The sequence below is a fragment of the Vidua macroura genome, chromosome 3 (genome assembly GCF_024509145.1).
Source record: "Vidua macroura isolate BioBank_ID:100142 chromosome 3, ASM2450914v1, whole genome shotgun sequence".
NCBI lineage: Eukaryota > Metazoa > Chordata > Aves > Passeriformes > Viduidae > Vidua > Vidua macroura.
This window is the reverse complement of record NC_071573.1, coordinates 60,176,474-60,199,717: the sequence shown is the minus strand read 5'-3', so window position 1 is coordinate 60,199,717 and position 23,244 is coordinate 60,176,474. Positions and strand designations below refer to the sequence as shown.

General features: G+C 40.5%; 1 protein-coding gene across 1 annotated transcript in view; it reads left to right on the top strand.

Annotated features, from left to right (window-relative positions):
- The first annotated feature begins 2,119 nt into the window (after nt 1–2,119).
- Nucleotides 2,120–23,244, top strand: part of ENPP1 (ectonucleotide pyrophosphatase/phosphodiesterase 1) — a 53,200-nt gene continuing 32,075 nt past the window's right edge. Inside the window, exons 1-5 of the mRNA XM_053972230.1 lie at nt 2,120–2,305; nt 17,525–17,597; nt 19,100–19,216; nt 22,141–22,266; nt 22,458–22,518. Of these exons, the coding sequence (XP_053828205.1) occupies nt 2,120–2,305; nt 17,525–17,597; nt 19,100–19,216; nt 22,141–22,266; nt 22,458–22,518 (563 nt within the window). The remainder of the gene's footprint in view (nt 2,306–17,524; nt 17,598–19,099; nt 19,217–22,140; nt 22,267–22,457; nt 22,519–23,244) is intronic.

Below are 23,244 nucleotides of genomic sequence, written 5' to 3'. Positions count from 1 at the left end.
TCAATCTGCAACTTTCACATGACAAAATCCTTGAACGTATAATAAGTCGTCTGCTCAGCTGGACAGCTGTTTGTAATGCCACATTAATGGAATCAAGGAGATTTTTAATGTAGGCTTAAGGTCTTAGTTCTCACAGTTTCTGTTGCCTTTCTCTTTCCTTTGTGACCAAGTGAAACATTAGTGTAGAAATTCTCAAGACTGCACATATGGAACCCCATTAGATGCCAACAGGCACATGGAAGCAGCCCTGCAGTGACTCTCAGCATGCTGTGAGCTGCAGCAGCACTACAGACCAGCAGTAATGTTCATGCTCCATCTCAGCAATTATTTTTAATGGGAAGTTGTACTGACAGCTTGTTCTTGCAACTCAACTGAAATAGAAAGCAGAGCAACAACATTTCAACTGGGATCAAGATCACTTCCAAAGGAAGTGTTCATTTCACTGTAGCTATTTTTTAGAAAATATGTATTTTTGTCAGAAACTATGCAGGGGCCACTCCTTTCTGAGTACATTGACAGTTAAAATAAATGTGATCTAGACTCCTGAAGCCCTAGGAAATCAAATCCACCATCCCATTAGAACTGAAAGGCTAAGCTTAATGTCAACATACATAACTGTATACAGTATAAAAACTTAAAGAATTATGGAGAATGAGATACTTTTAGTAATTTTAAGCTTAGGCATACTTTGCAAGTCTTGATGCTACTCAACACTCACAGATCTACTACAGAAAGGAGGAATGACCCACATTTAGAGCCATCCCAGCATCAGGGCTGTACTTACACACATGGGGTGAACTGCCTTTCCCCATGGACAGTCAGGGTGTGTACAAACACCTCTCTCTTGCCTAACAAGCAGGGCTGAATTTAGTGGGAATGATTGGGAAGTGACATTGTGGAGCCAGATAGTGCCAGTCCCCAAAAAAGGCCCTGAAGGGCATCAAACATGGATTTCACCCCAAAACCACCAACCCTCTGAGCAGGGCCTGGCTTGGGGGCAGTGAATCCAGAGTCACAGAATATGAGAATATGCTGAGCCAGAAGGGACCCACAAGGATTATCAAGTCCAACTGCTGACCCGGCACAGGACCACCCTCAACAGTCGCGCTGCATGCCTGAGGGCATTGTCCAAGTGCTTCTTGAGCTCTGTCAGGCTTGGTGCTTTGATTACTTCTTCCCTGGGGAGCCTGTTCCAGTGCCCAACCACCCTCTGCGTGAAGAACCTTTTCCTGATATCCAATCTAAACCTCCCCTGCTACAACTCCAGGCCATTTCCTCGAGTCCTGTCACCGCAGAGATCAGTGCCTGCCTCTCCTCTTCCCCTCACGAGAAAGTTGTAAACATGGGATGATGTCTCCCTTCAGTCTCCTCTTCTCCTGGCTGAAAAGACCAAATCACCCCAAAGGAGTCGCAGTGTCCCCTGGGCGGGCGACGAAGCCGCCTGCTGCGCTGCGCCCCCGGTGTGCGGGCACTCGGCTGGCCTGACGCCTCGCGTTGAGGGGATGTCCGTGGGCATCCCGCAGCCACTTACGGACGGGAGGGGAAAACCTCCTCGGGAAGCGGCGAAGAACTGCAGGGAGGGAGGGAGGGAAGCACCTTGCGAAGGCGACCAGCAGCCCGCGGCGCTCTGGGTGCAAACGCGCACCGGGGGCTGGCTGCCTGCCTCTGGCAGCACCGGGAGCGGGACCCCCGCCCCCGCGCACACCTGTGCCACCGCCGCCGGGCGGCTTCGGGGAAAGCCGCGCCACCGCCTCCGCCCGGGGACCGGGCAGCGGAAACTTTCTCCGCGCTCCCTCGTAAACACGGCCCGGCGCCCTCCCCCGGACGCTATTTCGGAGCAGCGCCGTGTCCTCCGGCCCCGCACCGCCTCCCTGCCCGCAGGGAGGGCGGCCGTGCACCGCCCTCACCTGCAGGGAGGGGTGGGGAAGCGGGGGGCGGCCGAGCCGGGGTGACTGAGCGAGGCGGGCAGGGAAGGACGGGAACATCCCGCTCCCTCCTCCACGCCGCTGCCGCCGGGGAGCGGGGGCCGCCGGTGTCCGCGTTCCGGGCGGGGCGGGACCGGGCCGCCGGGCTATTAATAGCCGTGTCCGGGCGGGCGGAGGGCAGAGCCGCGGGGACCATGCAGGGGAACGGGCAGCAAGCGGGGAAGGGCCATGAGGACCACCTGGACGGGGTAGGGGCGGCTGATGGCGGGCTGCAGACTGCGGCTGTGCCCATGCTGCCGGCCATGGAGGTGGCTGAGGAGCCGGAGAAGCCTCCGGGCGGCAAGAGCAAGGATCCCAACACCTACAAAGTGCTCTCCCTGGTAAGGGCCGGGCTGCCGTGGGGCCGGGCGGGCGGACCGACCGGGGTCTCACCTCGCCGGCGGGAGCGCGGGGAGCGGTGCGGCTGGCGCAGGTGTTTCGCCCGTCTCCAAGCTTCGGGAGATGGGAGACGAGCCCGCGGCGGGAGCTTAGAAGCCTCTCGGCGGGGTTGGAAGAGGGAGACTGCCTTCGGCAGCACGGGCTCCTCGGGATGCCTGGGGCAGCAGTGCTACGGGACGGCTCCTCTTCGGGAGTCAGCCTCGGGCAGGAGCGTGGCACTTGCGTAGAGACGGCGACCTGCCTCAGAGAGGGATTCGTAACTCTTGATTTATTTTACTCCTTTGATGGTACTCAGCGCTGAATCTTCCAAAAATTTTTCGTGGTGTCAGTGGTTGTCTTGTCTTCCATCCTGTGGTTTTAGCTGTATGCTGTAGGGGGGACACCAGAGAAGACAAAACCTGGTTAAAATAGGAAAATATGGCTAGAAAAGCTAAAAAGAGTTCAAAAACCAAAAGGACAGAGGAAGTGTAAAAACTTGCCTTTCTCTGAATTTGAGCTACCGTGGGTTGAAAGTTTGTCTCCAAGTGCTGCTGTTAGGCATTTCTGGCCCTTGTTCAGAAGCCCCAGCAGCCAAAGCCATTGTTAGCAGGTAGGTCACTTTCCAGTTTTAGCCACGCTGCTGTATTATAATTATCCTCCCCATAAAGATGTGAAAATAAGACCTTCCAAACTGCCTGGAGTAATCATTATGAGGCTAAAATCATTATCAGGGTGAAGGAATTGTGGTGTTCTTGGAAGGAAGCTTTAGTGGAACTGCAGCAGATGTCAGTCACTATGTATATATGCATAAGTAGTCATCTTTCAATACATTGAAGCATAAATGTCAAGATGCCTATCCAAATTTACTGATATCTTTGTAATCGGGCTAATGTTTCAAATGATTCAGCCACCCATATCATTGTGACTTCAGGTTGGTCATACTTTCTGACATAGCAGGAGGTGAATTATGTTTCTGTTTGTCAGAATGTTATAAGAAAAATATGCACATTCGTGCAAAGGTCTATGGTAATTTCCATGCAGAAGCTTTTTTGGCAACTTTTCTGATGAAATGTCCCTGTAAATAAAGGTTGTGGTTAGTAGCTTGTTTCATTACTTTGTTGTAGTGGGAAATACTGCTATCCTCTTCAAAACCTAGTATTGTTGTCCTGAGGTTTTTAGGCTCTAATGCAACAGAATTATTAGAGATGCACAGCCACTTAGAGACCGGAGTTGAGCACAAGTTAGTGTTTGCAGTTACTTATTCTTCTGAATTAAGTTCTTATTTTCCAAATGCCATTCATTGAGAACTGGCAAAAATTTCCTTCTGTGCTCATGAAAGTGTCAGAGGGAAATATGTCATCTATACAGAAAAAATAAAAAATTCTAAACATTTATGGCCATGCACTATTTTTTTGGTGACTGCAAACACAGAGATAATGTAAGATACTCAGTGAGAACTTGGAAAACTTTCTAAATACTGCAGGTGATACTGGATTGAGTAAAACAAGAATGTATTTAACCTAAACATGTCAGAAAGGGGCAAACTGGAGTTGGAAATGCTAGTTTGTTCTTTCTCAGAAACCGATGTATTTAGAAAGCATTGATGATATCCAAATGTAATAAAAAAAGTGAGTAGACTTAGCTGCTTGGTGTTTGTAGTCTTATTGTAATGTGAAACTATTAAAGTGTCCAGATGTAGGTAAATCTTATTTGCCTGCATTTATCCTAGCTGTATGTGTTATTGCTTCCTTTATTTATGTAGATAAAAAAAAAAAACCATAAACAACTGCTTTCAAGTGAGCTTATGTTGAAATTTTCTAAAACTTCATTAATGCTTTTCTGCTGATTAAGGAATACTTGAATCACTCTTCTTATTTTTCTGGAAAGCTCAGACTGGACTGCATTCTCCTCTTCCTTCACAAGTGCCTGCCACCTGCAGATGTCTGTGCAATTTATGAACATAACCTCAACATTCCCAACTCTTGTCCATGAGCCAATCTTACTCTATCAGAGAGCAGCTGTTGCTGCTGCACAGGGAGATTCTGCAAGTGGTGGAATTTACTAACCCATAGTGCTTCGCTAAGCACCTTAAGCCACCTTTTTATTTACTGTCTTGCCACTTTTCTGAGTTCAAACTTCTGTCCCTCAAAGCCCAGTGAACTGTCTGTAGTCTCTCCAGGCTGTTGTGTAAGTGAGCAGTATGCTGCTGCCCAAGAGCAGCATAACCTTTGCTTATGTTTGAGGTTTTCCCACTTGCCAGGAACTCAGGCATTGCATTTTGGTCTGATTCATTCATTCCATTAAAATAAATATTTCCATGCCAGTCTAACAGCTGAAACATTGAGAGAAATAAAAGAAATAATGTAAGAGAATGTTTCTTTTCAACAGCTTCAGACTTTTTGTCAGAACTGGAAAACTCATTTAAACTGACACTTTTGTTAGAAAAATTCTTAAGGAGTTTTGCAGCTTGAGAAGTCCTAAGTAGAAAAAAACATCACAAAAAAATTCCAGGTAAGGTCCAGACAGAGACATTGAAAGTGTGATAGTCTCATCTAAAGAGTTACTCAAGCATTTCAGAGTGCATGATGATAATAAATTGTGAAGTTTAAAAAAATGCTGTGAAATACACTTAATATTTTTATAGTCTCTTTTTTTCATTAAGACTGTCCAGTCTTTTTTTTTTTTTTTTGTTTGGGGTTTTTTTAAGGCACATCCCAAAAACTAACCAACTTCCAACTTTGGGCAAGAGATTGAACTGCAAACCTCTTCAGGTCTCTTCTAGCCTTATCATATCATAGAATGGTTTGAGTCTGAAGAGATCCCTATAGATCAGCCAGTTTCAACCCCTCTATCATGGGCAGGGACACCTTCGCTAGACCAGGTTGCTCAAAGCCCATCTAATCTGGCCTTGGACACTTGCAGGGATGGGGTATCCACAGCTTCTCTGGGCAATCTTTTCAAGTGTCTTGCTGCCCTTACAATAAATAATTTCATCTTAATGTCTAATATAAACGTATCTTCTTTCAGTTTATGGCCATTTCCCCTTGTCCTATCACTACGTGCTCTGTACACTAGTCTCTCTCCAGCTTTTTCATTGGCCCCTTCAGGTGGAAGGAGCCCCAGCTCTCTCCACCTGTCTTCACTGAAGAGGTGGTCTACCTCTCTGCTTATTGTTGTGGCCCTCCTCTAGACTTGCTTCAGGAAGCCTTAAGAATCCTTCTTATGCTGAAGGCGCCAGAGCTGGGTGTAGTACTCCAGGTGGGGTCTCACAAGGGCAGAGTAGAGGGGCAGAATCCCTTCCTTTGACCTGCTGGTCACACTTCTGTGGATACAGCCCAGGATGTAGTTGGCCTTCTGGTCTGCGAGTGCACATTGACAGCCTGTGCCCTGCTTTTCATCTACCAGCACCCCCAAGTCCTTCTATGCAAGGCTGTTCTTAATGAGTCCTTCTCCCAGTCTGCACTCACCTCAGGGATTGCCCTTACCCACGTGTAGCACCTTGCACTTGTTGAACTTCATTAGGTTCTCATGGTCCCACTTCTCAAGCTTGCCCAGGCCCCTCTGGATGGCATCCCTTCCCTCCAGCCTGTTGACTTCACCACACAGCTTGGTGTCATTGGCAAATTTAGGGTGCCTTGAGCTTGCTGCCTGTGTCACTGACAAAATGTCAAACAGTGCTGGTCCCTATGCTGACCCTGAGGAAGGCACTCCTCACTGGTTTCCACTGGCACATCAAGTCCCTAAGCATAGTTCACAGGTGTGACCATCCAGCCAATTCCATGTCCACTAAGTGGTCCCTCTGTCAAATCCATGTCTCTCCAGTGTAGAGACCAGGATGTCATGCATAATGTACCAAATGCTTTGCACAAGTCCAGGTAGATGATTTCAGTTTCTATTCCCTCCTCCACCACTGCTGTAATCTCATTTTGGAAGGCCACCAAATTTGTCAGACACAACTGGCCCTTAGTGAAGCCACAATAGCTATCACCTATCACCTTCTTATTTTCCATGTGCCTTAGAATAGTTTTCAGGAACATCTGCTCCATGATTCTATAAATCTGGTTTCAGTCATCCATTGGTTGCTATGTTAAGCTTTTATGAATCATAAACCCCCATTTATCATAAATAAATTAGACAATCTCTGCCCAAGGGAGAATTTCTGTTGCCATTTCATATTTGCCATTGCTGCAGTCAGCAGAGAGTCTAACTGTAGAAAAAAGATCTATTGGATGTCAAGATATTCTATAAGAGTCCTGAAAGGTTTTCACCACTTCATTTGAAAATAACCCATAGCTGCTGACTTTGTGCTCAGGCAGGGAAACATGGGTGTGCTATGTCAGGATTTTGGAGACAACAGTAGGTTTGTCTGGTTTTGTTGTTTGGTTCTTTTTTTCCCTCCACATAGATGAAGATGTGGGAACAATCTCCTCTTACAAAGTTGTTGGGAAGATTGTATTCCTGTTTGGTTGTTTTCAGGCTGATGGTTTTCCTCCTAAAGAGGCTTGAAGGTACCCAAACATTTGTGTAGATTAGTACTTTAAAACAAAATTAATAATGCATAGCTATTTTCTATTTTTCCATAAAAAGGCAGAATATGTGTTTAATTACCCAAACCTTGTGATTTGGACCATGGTTAGTGACTTCAGCTGACTTCAGTGTGGGTATTTTTATGGGCATCAGTCAGTTCTCAAGCACTGGATTGAAGGATGCTGTTGTCTGAATTGGAGAAGCCTGGGTGCCATGTTCAGTCTTTAATCTTTTTTTGGCCCTCAGCAAACCATTCCATTTCAGCCTTTTTGTTTTTTTGTATTATTTTGCTTTATGTGCCTTGTAATTTTTTCTTTATTTTTCAGTAGGGAAAAGTGGTTCTTGCTGAAATTACTTGCTTCCATGACAGTGCTGGACTGAGCTTAGATGGGACTTCTGAGAACCAAGAAACACCACACAGCTCAACAGTAATATTAGAGTGACTGTTGGGTGATTTAAATTTTTTGGCATTAAACTTCCTTGGTGAAATATGAAGTAAAGAATGATGGTGACAAGATTGCCGTATTTTTAATAGACTTTGAAGCACTTTCAGTTTAGAAATATTAAAAGAGTTCTTGGCCAATCTCCAATATCTTAATAATTTGTAGGAAAATCTCTTCCAGTGTTGGGAAACAAGAATGCTTTACAGCTGGGTTCTGCCAATGATACAGCTCTCCAGCTTCCATGTTGACTTGGTTTTAAATCTAAACACATGGTGTTTGACAAAACATTTTTTTAATTGAGCTTGCTGTTGATATTGCTTAAATGCATTAATTAGAATAAAAATGTAACTATACATACAAAAAATAAAGACGTTTTTATCCAATTTAAGCCATCATGGGGTTTGAATTTAAAAATCATTATAGCTAAATGTTTCTCTTCAGTCTACTCATTTTTTAGGGAAGACTTGGCAAATAATTCTCATTATACTCAGGGAAATGTAAATCCAAAATTTCTTTATTTCCCTTCAAGTGGGGATTTTCATGCCGGGTGTTGAAGACAAAAATAATAATCTTGCTCTCATACAAAAAAAAAAAAATAAATTGGATATTTTAGCTCTAAAGGGTTTCCAGGGTTAATTTGTATTCTTGCTTTATTTACACTTCATAGAGCTAGTTGGCATAACCTATCCTAAAAGGTATGAAGTAAAAAAAATGATATGAAGTAAAAAAATATTGGCCAAAGAAACACTTGCAGGAAGTGAGTCTTTCCATTTGGTTGGGGATTTTGAAGTATAGGAAAAAAAAAAAAAACCCAAATCAAACAACAGTGGACACAGACAAACAAAACCCAACACCAACTGAGCAACAGCAAAACCAAAACAACAGAGAAAAACAGCTCCCCCAATTCCACTTTTATAAAAATCTTCACAAAGGGAGAGTAGAGACCATATTTGTTAAAGATTGTAATCAGAACTGAGTTTAAATTTTATTGCCCAGCTAGGTTGAATTTGGATACACAGTCAAAGGGGTGATTGTGAATTGGCCAAGCAAACTTCAGCTTGCTTTCAGCTGGGTATTTTAGGTGTGGCTTTTAGCATCAATAAAACAGCATGGAGTTTAGGCTACCAAATACTCTCTTCTGCAGCTGAATTGGAGGATTTAAGCCATGCAGGAGGTTTCAGTTACCCCATGGAGTGCAGTGTGTATGGATGTTTCTGGCTGCCTGGACTCCAGCTGGAGTGCAAATCTTGAGACAGGCTGAAGCACACCCCAGCTGTGTGACTGGTGCATCTGTCAATGCTCCTGGCTGGTTGCCTGCCTGAAAACAGCCACATTGGCCTAGGAATGAGAGTGTAGAATTAGGGAGTGGAGAATGGGAGTGTAGATTAGACCACACTGTGCATGGCTCAGCCCTTTTGTCCGTTCAGGCAGAATGAGTGAATGAGGTTGTGATTGGTGCTGTGTGCTCAGACTTACTGCTCCAGCATTCAGAGTTCCAACTCAATCTTTGCCTTAGGGTTTCCATTACATTTCTTTAATTTTGCAGTAATGTTTGCAGTAAATCGTCATCTACCTGTCAGGCACCATGTGAAGGCAGGTCATGCTGGAAGAGAAGCTAAAACTGCATCCAGTCATGGCAACAAGGCAGACATGGGCTGTGCCCTTATTGGAAAGGGACAGTCTCACTGTGTGTGAGCAAAGTGAGTACAGAGGATTTGGGGACACCCAAAGCAGGTTCAGCCAATAGTCTAAATTGCCAGGTGAGTATATAATAGTAAGAGAGGTCCAAGGTAAGGGAAGGCAGGCCTGTGAGTTTGGGTCAACAGAATAAATGGCCAGGATGAACTTGACTGCAGTGTGGCTGTACCATATTCCAGACAGGGCACAGAGGCAAGGGTGACTAAAACAAGGGGAGAGTGACTCTTCTGAGGCTTTCTCTAGCTTTTTCTTGAAGAGCTATCTTCAAGACTGGTCAAGATCTCCCAATAGTGCTATCAATAACTGAACCAATACTGGAGAACTGGCCCCAAGCACAGGCAGCCAAACTCCTGGGAGGAGGGAGGCAGCTTTTGTTCTGAACACCTTAATTTAATTCTGCAAAACTCTTGGATACTAAAATAATAAAGAATACATTAACGGTTTTAAGTGGATAGGCTTTCTGTAGTAATAACTTTATCTTGAAATCAGAACAAGTGACTTAGTTACTATGCTAAGACTTGGATTTCAGTCAAGGCCAAAGATGCAAAAACTGTGTAAATCTTCCTTCCAACTCCTGCTCTTCAAAAATTTTCCTTTGCATTTTTTTATTAAGTATCACTGGAATTACACAGAGGGAATTCTTCTGATTTGACTTGCAGTGGAAGCTATGTTATTGTTGCTTCTGGCTGAAAGGAGGAGCAGAGTAAATAAAGGCTTTGAAAACATGAAAGGTATGAAGAGTTTCTCACCTTGGAGCTGATAATAGAAATGAATATATTAGCAAGTATCAGCATGACCCTATGCTAAGATAAAATTTGTCAATGTGCTGCATCATAACAGTGTCCCATTTGAATGAAACAGTAGTAGATGTGATTTTAAGAGAAGCTATTTTATAATGTTCAATATTGGAGTGATATTTTTACATTGTTTTGATATATTTCCTGACACCTTTTCAAAAAAACACTTTCTGCACTGAAAAGCAAAAAGTACTTTTCTGCGTAGGTGTTGCACAAGTCACCTGTATAAAAAGTTTCCTGTAAGTGTGTTTATAAGGCAGCAGTGGCTTTTGTGGTAAATGGGGTGTGGTGCAGGATAAAGAAAAGTAGTATAAATAAGGATTTTTCACAAATGAAATAATGTTTAATTGTTTAATACAATAAGTTAGCTAAGGAGAAAAGGAAGTAATAAGTAATTATATAGTATTTGCACTTCTGAAGAAACTCAGTGAGCATAGCCTTATCCCAGTTCTGCTGTGTAATGGCATATAGGCAAATCAACCTATATAAATGCTTTCTAATATGTGTATGTGGATACAAGTTTGTGTTGAGCACTGGTTGCTTTTGTTCCTAGAATAACAAAAAGTATAGTGTTGTTATAGTTACTTCAAAAAAATCCATAAGCCTGACCATGTATATTTCATTTCACAGTTTAATGCTGGTAAATGGGCCAGTTCTAGAACCTTCTTCTGGCTCAAATATGTTTCCATGTTGTGAGGTATCAAAATTTGATAGTCTGCCTTTTGTTTTTTGAGGGGCTATATTCAAGAGGTGCTGAGGTAAATAATGGCCTGTTTATCAGCCCTGGTCTTTGTTTTGGGAAAAGGCCAAAGGGCTGAAGATGAGTCTGTGATCGATATCAATGTACTTGGTAAAGACTTATAATGAATAGCTGAAATTGTTTGACTTGATCTTAAAGGTCTTTTCCAGCCTAAATGATTGTATGAAACCTGATTTGTCCTACATTCTTCTCATACTGCTTGTGGTTTTGCAATTTTTTGACACTCCTTATAATCTTGATGTTTTACAGGATTTCTTCACTTATTCTTTAAGGTCATTTTGTCTTCCTGTGGAAGTTAATATTGCTGTCATGGTGGCAGTTGTAACAGTATCTGCCAAAGAAAAATGGATGTGAATATAGGTTTACTTGGCATATTTTGTGGTATAATCAGTACCCTGTAGAAGCCACCCCCTCTGCACTCTGTTCTTGTCGCAACTCTCATGACAGTAATCTAAACTGGAACAGCTTTGGCTTTATTCTTGAAAAGGGACTTCTGGAATAGGAAGAGCATGAAGATGGCTCAAGGCCATATTTTCAGATTCAATTTTGCTTTTATTTATGACTCAAGTGCAACTTGTTTGGAAAACGAATTTTAGTTGGCATAATTACTGACAGTTTCTTTCCTTTCTAGGCAGTCATGCATTCATATGTGGTTGCCACTAAAGCAGATGACGTGCGGTGGGCTTTGTTCTGTGTTCTTAGTCTGCTGTGTTGAATAAAAGAATTGTGTTTGAAAGTACAATGTTTACTTTTTTCTCATAACATGAGTTTTCAATCCTGTTTTCCTTAGGTTTTCACAAAAATCTACTTGCTGATTAAATAGCAGAGTCAGCTGCTATCTGCTTTTTGTCAATTGAACAAGAAGTTTTATTTCCCTTTCCTTTTGGCTAGCATATTGTTGCACTTTAATTTTTCTCTAAATTCTCCCATGATCTTAAGTGCAGTGAAAAAGGTAACAGCTGGGGTAAAGCTTTGATAACAACAGCTCAAGTGCTTATGACTTCCAGGAGAGTATGTACCTACACAGTTGGGCAAGCAACAAATAAGAAAAATATTTTAGATTCCAGCTGACTAGGTGACAGATGCTAACTCTTCTGTCTTTTGGTATCTTTTTGTTAAAAACAGATGCTTGAATAGTTTTGGAAGGTATTTAGAGAACTATAGTATGAAGATGTCTTCTGCTGATAATTCTCTGCTGAGTGAAGAGTTACCACTCTTTGGTGAGCTCTGTGAAGGCTTTTATAATACTTTACAGCGGCTCAATCTACCTTTAAAACATTCTTGTCCTTTGAATGGCCTTTGTAGCAATAGCACATAACAACAGTCCTAAGAACATTCAATAGAAAGAATGAGAATAGACCTCCTGTGTGCCTCTTTGAGAAGAAAAACAATAATGCCGATGCATTTTCCTAGTAAATCCTTTTAGCTCTGGAAAAGTTTTGGGTGTTATTTCCAGCATTTTCATCCACTGACTTCAGAATTATTTAGTCACCTCCAGTGTTTTACAACAGCCAGGACCTGAGAGCCCCAGCGATTCTCCTCCTGCTGGCCTCCACGAGTGGAATGTAGATCAACAGAAGCAAGTCTTTGTAGACCATAAAAATATTTACAAATGTGGAAAGAAGAGATGCCTGGTGCAAGAAGGAGGTGGTGCACTTGGTTCAGTGCTGATTTACTTTTTTTTTTAGGTGATTTACTAAAGTGTTACTTAAGTAGCTGTGCTGGTGTGAGTGAAGTATCAACCTCCTTTCAGTTTATTAAATTTTATTAAGTAATCCCTGCTTTTGAATAAAACTGAGCTGTTGGCAAGGGATTATGCTTGTTTAAAAATAATTTTTACAAGCATGAGTAAGTGTTCCTCTGCCCCTGGCAAGTGTAGATAACTGTAGGTTTTTTTTTTTTCTTTATACAGTATGCTGTCTGAATTTTTGAATTTTTAACAGTGCCCTTTTAGAGTCAGAAGGTGACAATATTCTTGATTGTAATTCATTATTTATTGTTGTGTTCTTTACATTTTTGCAGGTGAAATTCTTTCTCAAAGATAGTTTAGTGTTAAGGTTCAGGTCAGTAATCATCTATTCTAGGTGCACAAAACAGTGAAAACATAGCATGCCTTTTGCAGATGCCAGTGGTTTTGGAAAATTCCATGGGTTTTCTTAATACTGGCATTACAGACCCTGTCTAGACATCCTCTCTTCATGGATACGTATGACACAACTGTGAGAACCAATCGTGGAGATTAAGATAGAAAAACATTATTTTGCATGGTTTCCTTGATAATTGCATAGTTGTTAATGGATGTGTCTTAAACCTTGGAGTGAAAAATTTTGTTGGCCATAGAATACCAGGGATGAAGGAAGGGAGACAAAAGCAACTGGGCACATGGCAGGCAAAGAATGAGGAAGATGAACAAAGAAACAAATGTAATTCAGAATGATAATTCCTTAAAAGAATTATCAGTGCATTCTTTGCCAATGAAAATACAGAATAGAGGAGAGGAATTGGAGAGGTGGACAGAGCTAGAGAAGAATGAAGAGAAAGGGACAGTAGTATTAACTGTGTAACGGAGGACTAAAATGTGATCGGAAAGGTGGCAGTAGCTAAGGCCAGTGAGAGATTTCTTTGTGTGGCAGTAGGACCTATATAGCTGAGGAGTCTCTTTGGGATCAGGTGTGTGCAGCCTGCATGCTTTGCTGACTCCAGCCCTTCCAGCAGCTCCCAAAATTACGGCTGAGAAATTCTCTTCAACTGCAGCTCTAGAAATGAGTGAGGGAAATTATTCTCTTCTCTAACCATGCTATCATATTTTCATTTACCCAGCTCAAAATGAAAGGCTTTTGAAATAAAAGGCTTTTGAAATGTTCTCAGGATTGCAGTTTTCCAGACTTTCAACCACCTATTCCCAACCATTATAATTGTTTACAAAGCAAAGCTTTTATTGCTTCCTCCTACGTAAAGGAAGCAGTGATGGGACAGAGATTCATCTCTAGATGACAATGTTTTTGTGATTCCAAAACAAACATTCTAAAAATTATTTTTAAACCAAAAAAGGACACTTTCTTCTCTGCAGTTGTTACTGTGTTGTTTTAAAAACCTTTTGTCAGATGCTATGTTAGAACTGAATCTGACAGTTTGTGCTAGTAGCCTCATAAGATACAGGTCATAAAATGTTAATTTTCTACTTTTGTGTATTACAAGGCCAGGTTCTTTAATATTACTTGTCTTCCTATTAAACGTTGGATTCCCATATTCTTTCTTAATGGCACCTTGTTCTCAATTCTTGCTTTTTCTTTTGAGTGGAAGAATGCAGGTGAGAGAGAACAGGTAAGGTTTCTTCCTATGGTTTAAAAAGGCAAATTAAACCTTCAAGGCAGGTGTTATGTTGACAGTGTGGTAGTAGCTAGAGATTTGAATTTGGTGCTTCTGCAGGATGCTAAACAAGGTCCTTGTTAGTAAACAAGCATGCATGCAGCTACTTGTCTTTGTATGGATTAAAAAATATATAATCTTTATGTAGCAGCAGCATCTCCAACCTGACCTACCTGTATGGAAAGCAGGTCAGGTAAAATTAGTAACCTACTTGCTGTGGTGAGGTTTTCTTATAGAATCACAGAATGGTTTGGGTTGGAAGGGACCTTGAACATCATCTAGTTCCAACCACCCTGCCATGGACAGGGACACCTTCTACTAGGTCACTCAAAGCCCTGTCCAACTTGGCCTGGAACACTTCCAAGATGTCTAAAACATCTCTGGATAGTAGAGATATGTTGCAATATAGAAAGAAGCAAAGTAAATTGGTGCAGCAGTGAGATGCAGTGAGTATCTGGATCTTTAATAATAGTTTGAATATTCTTCATCATCTACAGAGTTGATAATCTTAGGGCCTTTCCACTGACAATAGGTCAACTACTGTTGTAATAACTCTTGCTGTGCCTAGTCAGGACTGCTGCTGCTGGCCAGTATTAGCTGCTCCTTATTGTTCCAGCAGAACATTTTGCCATTTGTGTGGATAATATCCATGTGACTGAAGTCATTCAGGCTCAAGATAAAGCTTCAATTCAAAGCCTTAAACACTGAGTTGCAATTGCATGAGGTTCCACTGGGTTAGATTTGGCTGTCCCAGAACACTGTCAAATGTTTAATGTGTAAACTTACTGTTTTTGTAAAAAATCTTTATTAAGTGTTAAAGAAGGAAAGAAGGAGGAAAATAAAAAGGAGGGGGAAGCTTTAGTGTTTTGCGGTAAAATATTTTTAAGAAAAAGTTTAAGCTAGTGGGACTAAGGTTAAGAAAACAAAGGATTAAATGTAGTGAGTTGAGAGTTTCAAGATCTTAGTATATAATTGCATTTAATATTGCATTCTGTAGTATTTTGTACCCAAAAGAATACTCATGTGCCTCAGTGAACATAATCCTGTTGTTTTTGCTTATTGGAATTATGTTCATAGAAGTGTAAAACTGACAACCTGGAATATAAGAAAAAACTCTGATTTTATTACATTTGCTGCCAAAATCCCAGAAATTATTTGTGAGAATTTTAGCAAAGTTTTACCAGGTTTACATTGAGAAGTTTTATAATGCTGTCGCTTTTGAGTGGGTTTTATGTAGATTTTATTTTTGCATTAATTTGGTGTCATGATTAAATTCCTGTATTACCTACACTGGAGCTCCGTAAGAGAATATTAACAGTCCATTTAGTGGCACTGCAATGTGTTTTCTGTACAGGGATGCCTTCGGTGGCCAAAGTCCCATAGGTCATAGGTCTAGGTAGCTATTTGAAGATATGGGAATAAAGCTGTTGCAAATAGAGTAGCTGTGGGGTTTGCTTGTTTTAAAGCATGTTTGTGTTTACATCTCAGAGGACATTCTACTCCTTGATCTTAGTAGCAGGGCCTGGTGGGAGCAGAGAAGCAGTAAATCTTCACCCTGAAATAAAATGTTCTCAACCTGGCTTTTAAAGAAGAAATTAATCCATTTGTAATTTAATAATAATGATAATTATAACAGTAATAATAATGTTAAAAGGACAATAACAGGTCTCGCCCTCTCCACTGATTTTACTGGGCTTTGACATCTTGCATTTGAAGTGTCACCTACCTCCCTGTGCACAAGCTCCTATCTAGGTGATATTTTATATGAGGGATTTCAATGGTCCAGAACAATTTACATTGAAGATAATATTGTTGATAGTGATGTAACAGAAAGTGTTGATGCTGCACGTGTTAGTAGTAGTATTCTGATTTAAAAACAAAAAAAATCCCAAAAAACCCCAAAAAATAAAAACAAAGAAAGAGAAAAGTACAAAGTTCTGTACTTGTGTTCATTCTTGATAGTTAGGTTTAATGGAGACTTGCATCTTTCTGTAACTTTTTTCATATCCAGGTGAATAGATGATGCTAGATTTTCCCCCCTTCAATGTTTTAATATATTCCTTCTTTCCCTGTCAGTTCAAAGACTGAAACTGAACTGAAAAAATGCTTATTTCTTTGCTACACGTGATGTTGAATAAGATTCCAGTGACTTGCCTGGTTCAGAATTCTAAGGTACAGCTTCATCAGGTCCAGCCTATAGTTCAATTTTAAAATAAATGGTATATATGAAATATTTTTTCTATTGATTTGGCTTTTCATAATTTTTAGTTCAAAGATTCAGAGTAATATCTGAATTCCAATACTATATATTCCACTAATTGCTTTCTTACTGTCTTTATTAACTGCTTAGTGAACAAAATTGCATAGTAAACTGTAGAGTTGTTAAAAACAATGCAAATAGTTTTTAGTTACTGAAGTGCTCATAGTACTTAAAAAGAATAAACTTGAGAAATAATTAGGTGCATTTTAAAATGGAAGGAATTTTTGCCACATCACGATATGATTCAGGCATCCTACACAAGGCTGACTCAGCAGATTTTTCTGATGGGAAAGGAGAAATTAAGGGACAGAATTGTGTAGCCATGTATGTGAAGTTATTGAAGTATTGCTTCAATGCGATTTTTCTGCAGAAAACAGTGACTAGAAAGGTGGTATGTACACATTTTCCCTACCCAGAGCTCCCCAAATCCTTTTGTATAAGAAAGCCTGCATTATTGCAGTATCTTCTGTTTCAGGACTTCTGGCAAAGTACTTTATTACATTCTACACTTAAATAGAATAGCTGTTGTAACTGCATTCTTGGCTTCTCTTTAATTACTGTATAAGTGCTGATAGCATGTATACTTTTTCTAAAGAGTTTATGGAATAAATCCAATACTTAATGAGGTTAAAAGAAACCTGTCTCTGCATTTGAGTAGGCATTAAATCCTGCTGTAACATGCTGAACAAGGATAATACAGTGCTTGTTCTATAACTTCAGTGCATCTAGAATCCATTACGAACACAGCCATGGTTTCCGGTCAGTGCAAGACGCTGTGGTCAGCCTTAATGTGACATCCCACAGTTGCTTACCATGGTGTGGACCCAGATCTAGTATGAACTGGATACTAGGAAGTGGGAAAAAGTTTTCCTGCCTAAGAAAATTATAGGTATCACTTAAGGGCTATGCCTTCTGTTTGTTGTCTGTGGTTAATGGCAAAACTTTGCCTTCTTATAACAACATATGAGGAAGGAAGGAGTGGAGTAAAAAAGTTTTCTATAAAATGAAAGAAATAGAAGAAATAGAAATATATCATCATGAAAGAATGATATAAAAGAAATCAAGAAAAACATGATGATATATGTCTAAGCTAAAGGACTTGAGGAGAAATTATATACATAGGCCCAGTTGTGACAAACATGTTCATACACTGCTAATTAATTCCAAACAACATAACTACTTGTGGAAGTGAAAACTACTGATGAAAACAGTGACATCAGCATGTTTATGAATTTCAGTACAATTGTATAGCATTACAGAGAAAATGAGTGCTTTCAAAATCATTCAATGGTAATTTAATATTATTTCTTTTCTTCTCTGTCCAACAGGTACTCTGTGTCTGCATGTTAACGACAATCCTAGGATGTATATTTGGCCTGAAGCCTAGCTGTTCAAAAGATGGTAAATAATATGTCTTTTATTTAGTAATATTCCTAAACAATTCCTTTTTTTTTTATTTTTGTGAATTTGTTTTCATATTATTAGTATGCTACCCTTCTTGCTGCAGCAAGAGGATTGTGTGCGTTGCTTGAAGTAGTATCAGTAAGAGTGGAATAAAAATACCAGAAAATAAAACTCAGGTGTACTCAATAATTGTGTGTACTCACTTGAGAGGTAAAGTGATCCTGGTAGTAAGTGTCTGATCTGGCAGCTTCCATGTATCCCAGCTGTCACTGTGGTGAATGGCTGGCTTTTTTCAGTTCACCATTAAAAAAACCAAAATGAAACAACAAAACACAACAACTTCTATTTCATGTTGTCCTGGAACATTTGTTTTTCATTTTTTCCAGTCAATTATGGAGGAAAAAAAAAAAATTATTTTTTTTACTGGTTGGAATTGTAGCCTCAAAACATTCCTGGTGGAATTCCTCTGTCTGTTTTCTGTTCTGAAAAATATGCGGTTTTTTCAGTGGTGAAGTTTCTTCAGGTGGAAGGTTATGAAAGATTTTTTTTTTTTTTTAAAGAGATTAGGCTTATTTCGGGAACAAATATGAAGAATAATTTCAAAGCTGAACATAAAATGATTTTCAACAGAAGTTCAGTTTATAAAATTTCTGTTACAATATATATGGGTTTCTTCTCATTTTATTACAGCTCTGCAGTATTGGTTCCTTAATATCTCATTTTCCTAATATCACACATCTCAAGATTCTTCAGAAGAGGAGCCATATTAGGGAGGATTTCTTTCACTTTCTTCTAGTGATTGCTCAGGATTAGACAGTGTGACCAAATTCTTAAGTTCTGTTAATCCTTCACATCACCAGTTTCTGGTTGGGTGGTGGTGGTGGTTTTTTTTTTTTTTTTTTTTTTTTGTTTTTTTTTTTTTTTTTTTTTGTTTTGTTTTGTTTTGTTTTGTTTGTTTGTTTGTTTGTTTGTTTGTTTTGGTTTTTATTATGATCATTCCCCTGCCCTCAGCAACCTCAATGTAGTGGAAGAATGCTATGTCTTTTTTTTTGATATTTAAATTGAACAAAAAATAAACCAGTAGGCAGTATACTCAAGTTTGTATCTCTTGTGTCTGCTTTGGAACAGCCATCCTTACGTCTTGAGGTCTTACATATTCTGAGGGACTGTACTCATATCTTCCTGTGACACAGAAAGGCAAGGACAGTCACATCTAGCTTTTTTTTCATTGGTTTCTGCCAATACTGAAACACCATGTTTTTGCTAAAAGAGAAGAGAACCCTTTGATCAATACGATGAAAAATTATTTTTGTTCAGTAAGAGGAAATAAGCATTTGGTTGGATCAAGACTTTCCTTTGGCTGTCACTGTTTTTGCAGCCATCCTGTACATTGTGGAATCACCAGCTGTGTCATTTCATACGCTGGGCGTATTAGTTTCTTTTGCCTGTTGACTGATTTGAGCTCAGTCACTGATATCTAACACTATCCAATATTACAGTGAAAACCTGCAAAGGTCGTTGCTTTGAAAGGACCTTTGGAAGCTGCCGTTGCGATAAAGATTGTGTCAAGCTTGGAAACTGCTGCTTAGATTACCAGGAAACATGTATACAACCAGGTAAGGATGGAAGAAACTGAGGGAGCAATCTCTCTTGTTCTTTGACAGGGTCCAGTTCAGCATATATAAGTACTGCTGTGGTCAGGGCTTATTTCAGATGGGCTTTGAGTGCAAAGTGGGGCTACTGAGCAGCAGAGGTGTTATGATGCCACTCATCTCCCCCTTTTTATGCTGTGTTGCATTCCTGGATAGAGTTGCAGTGATAATGCTGGTACTGGGTGCTCCTGTGGAAACATCAGGGCTCTGGCACAGCTGCTGTTTCACACAAAGCTTCTATTTCACCCAGCTGGACTACTTAGGAGCTGACAAAGCCAGTAGGCTGGCTTTCCCATAGCTCTCCTGTGAGAAGAGAGGCTGCAACAGACTGTGGTGCTGCCCTCCCCCTTGGAAGGAGGAGGAACAATGGCAACTCGAGGTCTTAGCCAGCTTTTTGTTTGCTGGTGGTGAGACAACAGTGACCCGCATTGTCCCTGGCATCAGGGATAACTCCTACGTTCTTGGGCAAGCCTGGAATAGAAGTGCATTCTGCATATTGCATTTGTCTGTCATCGCCTGAGTGAAAAAGGGGAAGGACAGAGCAGCTCTGTGAAAGCTGCCATCTCTCCTTACCCAGTTGCTCAGGCCCTCGGCCTTGCTACTCCCCAGCCTGAGTGTGAAGCAAGGGTCATGAGCATGAATCAAGGCAGGATGACAAAACAGATTGCACTGGGGAAGAATTGTGAAATCAGAAGCAGCTGCCATGATTTGCCAGAAGGCAAAGGTCAAATAGACAAACGCGTGAAAAATACCTTGGAGAAATTTTACAGGGAAAGATGTAAGTGTGTGTAGAACAACAAGGACAGCACTTGACTTCTCTACTTTTGTTTTGCCTTTATGCTTCAAAAGCAGCATTCCTTTCAGATAACTTTTCTTCTTACTCCTCTTTATATACATTTGATTCATTCCTGGGTGAGACCACACCGATACATTTAAAATTCCAATGTGGACTTTGAAAACCAAATAAATAAACTGAGCTCAGATCCCTGCTTCAATTGACTGCTATTGAAAGGTCAAGTTACACATATATAGTTGATATATCCGGGTATATAGTCATATGGGTTTTACTCTGTTTTATTACATCACTCTCCCAGAGTATAAAGGTTCTTTAAAAACAAACTGGAGAGTCTGACTTAGCACTAGGAATATGAATGAATTCATTGGTGCTGGTTTGTTTTTGTTTTTTTTTTTTTTTTTTAATTATCCCTAACATCAGTGGAGAATCAAATTCTAATTTCCCAATAGTATCATGTAACTAGAACCATAATAGATACTTTTCTCTCTCATGGAAGTAGAGATCTATTTGGTACTAGTGGAATTGCTGAAGTACAGTAATTAGTGGAATTACTGAAGTACAGTAACCTGAAAATGAGATTAACCTCTTGACAATGCTTTTAGGGATTTTTAATTGCTAGTAATGTATGAAAATCATTGAGCATCTTCTGCTCAAACATTTAGATTTGGCTTCCATGTCTCTGTTAAGATCTTCACTTAAGTAATAAGTATTCAGTCTTAAGTATTCACTTAGTATTCACTCAGCTGGTAAATTCACTGGTTTTTATCCTAACTGAATGTAAAGGATTTATTTATGTTTATGACAAATCATAGAATCACAGAATATGCTGAGTTGGAAGGGACCCATCAGGATCATGAAGTCCAGCTCCTGGCCCTGCACAGGACATGCACATGGACAGTCACACCCTGTGCCTGAGAGCGTTTTCCAAATGCTTTTTGAATTCTGTGAGGCTTGGTGCTGTCACCACTTTCCTGAGGAGCTTTTTCCAGTGCCCATCCACTTTCTGGGTGAAAAATCTTTTCCTGTTACTTAACCTAAAGCTCACTTGACTCAACTTCATGCTCTTTCCTTGAGCCCTGTTACTGATCACGAGAGTGAAGAGCTTGGTACCTCTGTTTCCCCTCATGGGAATGTTGAAGACTATAATGGAGCTTTTCCTCAGTCTCCTCCCAGCTGAACAAACCAAGAGACCTCAGCTGCTCCCGATAAGGTTTCCCCTCCAGACCCTTCACCATCCTCATGGCCCTCCTTTGGGCACTCTGTAATAGTTTAGTCCTTTTCTTATATTGTGGCACCCAGAACTGCCCCCAGCACTTGAGGTGAGCCCACCCCCATGCAGAGCAGAGCAGGACAATCCCTTCCCTTGCCTGGCTGATGATGCTGTGCCTGATGCCCCCCAGGACACAGGCCCTCCTGACTAGCAGGGCATTGCTAACTCATATTCAACCAGGACATCTAGGTCTTCAAATGATACAATGTACTGCAATATGCCATTCAGAGAAACCAACATTGTTCTCTAATAAAATCAGCGGTGGAGCTGAAATTTGAGCTTATGTATAGAGTCTTAAATAGTGGCAGTGATGCTGAGGTGCTGAAAGAGGCTGGAGTGCCTGATGATGACTGATAAAATCCACTGTGACTTCAAATGCAATAAATAAATAAATTAATGCTGCTCAGTGTTTTCTAGGCATTCCAAATTCAGACTATTTTTTTTTTCTGGGGGAGTTTTTGGGAACTTTTTTATAGTATGAGCATACCAAATTAAACCCACATAAATTACCATATTTCAGGAGATCTGTAAAATGGATTCTTTCTGATCTGTGGTATTTATACCCATATGCTGCATAATTGTATTCAGATGACTATGCTCGTGGATATTTAGTCCTGGGTGTTCCAATTTTCTGAAGTGCCAAAATTTGCCATACTATACGTGTATGAGATAACTCATTATCTCTATTACACATCTATAACACATTATCTCTATTTCTCAGTGAGTAGAGATTTGAGACTGAACTTAACACTTGCTTTATTAGTTCTGTACCTACAGTAGTATCAATCATTTTGTTGTCCTTCTCTGTCACCTGTTTTTTAGCCCACATATGGACCTGCAATAAATTCAGGTGTGGAGAAAAGAGGCGACTAGAATATCGTTGTTCCTGTTCAGATGATTGTGTGGAAAACAACGATTGCTGTGTTAATTATCAAGCTGTTTGTAAAGGTAAATATCATCAAAAAATTACTACCCTCTTTCATATATACCCATATTTGTATGTATATATTTTAAATGTACCCATAAAAGGAGCAAGAACATAATATGACTTTAAAAGCATCTGGTAACGTGAAAAAACCTTGCATCTATCAGTAAGAATGTACTGTCTTAAAAAATGAATTGCACTCATTTGTTTTAAGGAGAGGCAAGCTGGGTTGAAGAAGAGTGTGAGAACATTACTGAACCTCAGTGTCCGAAAGGGTGAGGAAATTTTATATTTGCATAGCTTTGCTCTTTGCTTGTGTTTCATTTTTGAGATTGTTTTCCCTGCTGTGCCTTCCTGGGACCCGCTTGCCTTTTACACACACAGTGAAAGCAGCTGCCAGAGAGAGATGAACACCTGTTTAGCCAGCATTTGGTGGTGCTTACCAAATGCATCAGGTTGCTCTATCTCAGCACTTGCTTGACTTGCAAGATATGCCTATTCCTCAGCCCTGGTGTTTCTCATGGATGTGTATGCCCTGGGCACACAGTCATATTATTGACCTACATGTGCTACAATACCATTCCAAATATTTTGGGACTCATTCCGCAATCTTAGACTCTTGTCTCCCTCCCTTGTCTCTTTAAAAGACCTTTCCAATACCTTGCATTTTCCAGCCTCAGGACTGCAAACTGTGGGCAGATCTGTGTTCCAGCTCCACTAGGAGTGGGACAGCACTATTTGCAAGCTGTCTGAATTACTTTCTTTAAAAGGTGTAAAGTGCCATGGGATCCTTGTATTCTCTGGCTCAGCTCCGCATTGGGCCTGCTCCTGCAAGTTATGTATACAGTGTGTGAGGAATGACTCATGTGGTTTATGGCATCAGCACTCAGGCTTGAATAGTACAGCAAAGCTCCCAGCCAGGAGAAAAAGCTTGTATTACTTGAACTGTTTTTGCTGTGGGATCTTCTAACTAAGTTTATAGTTAAAGTTGACTATAAACG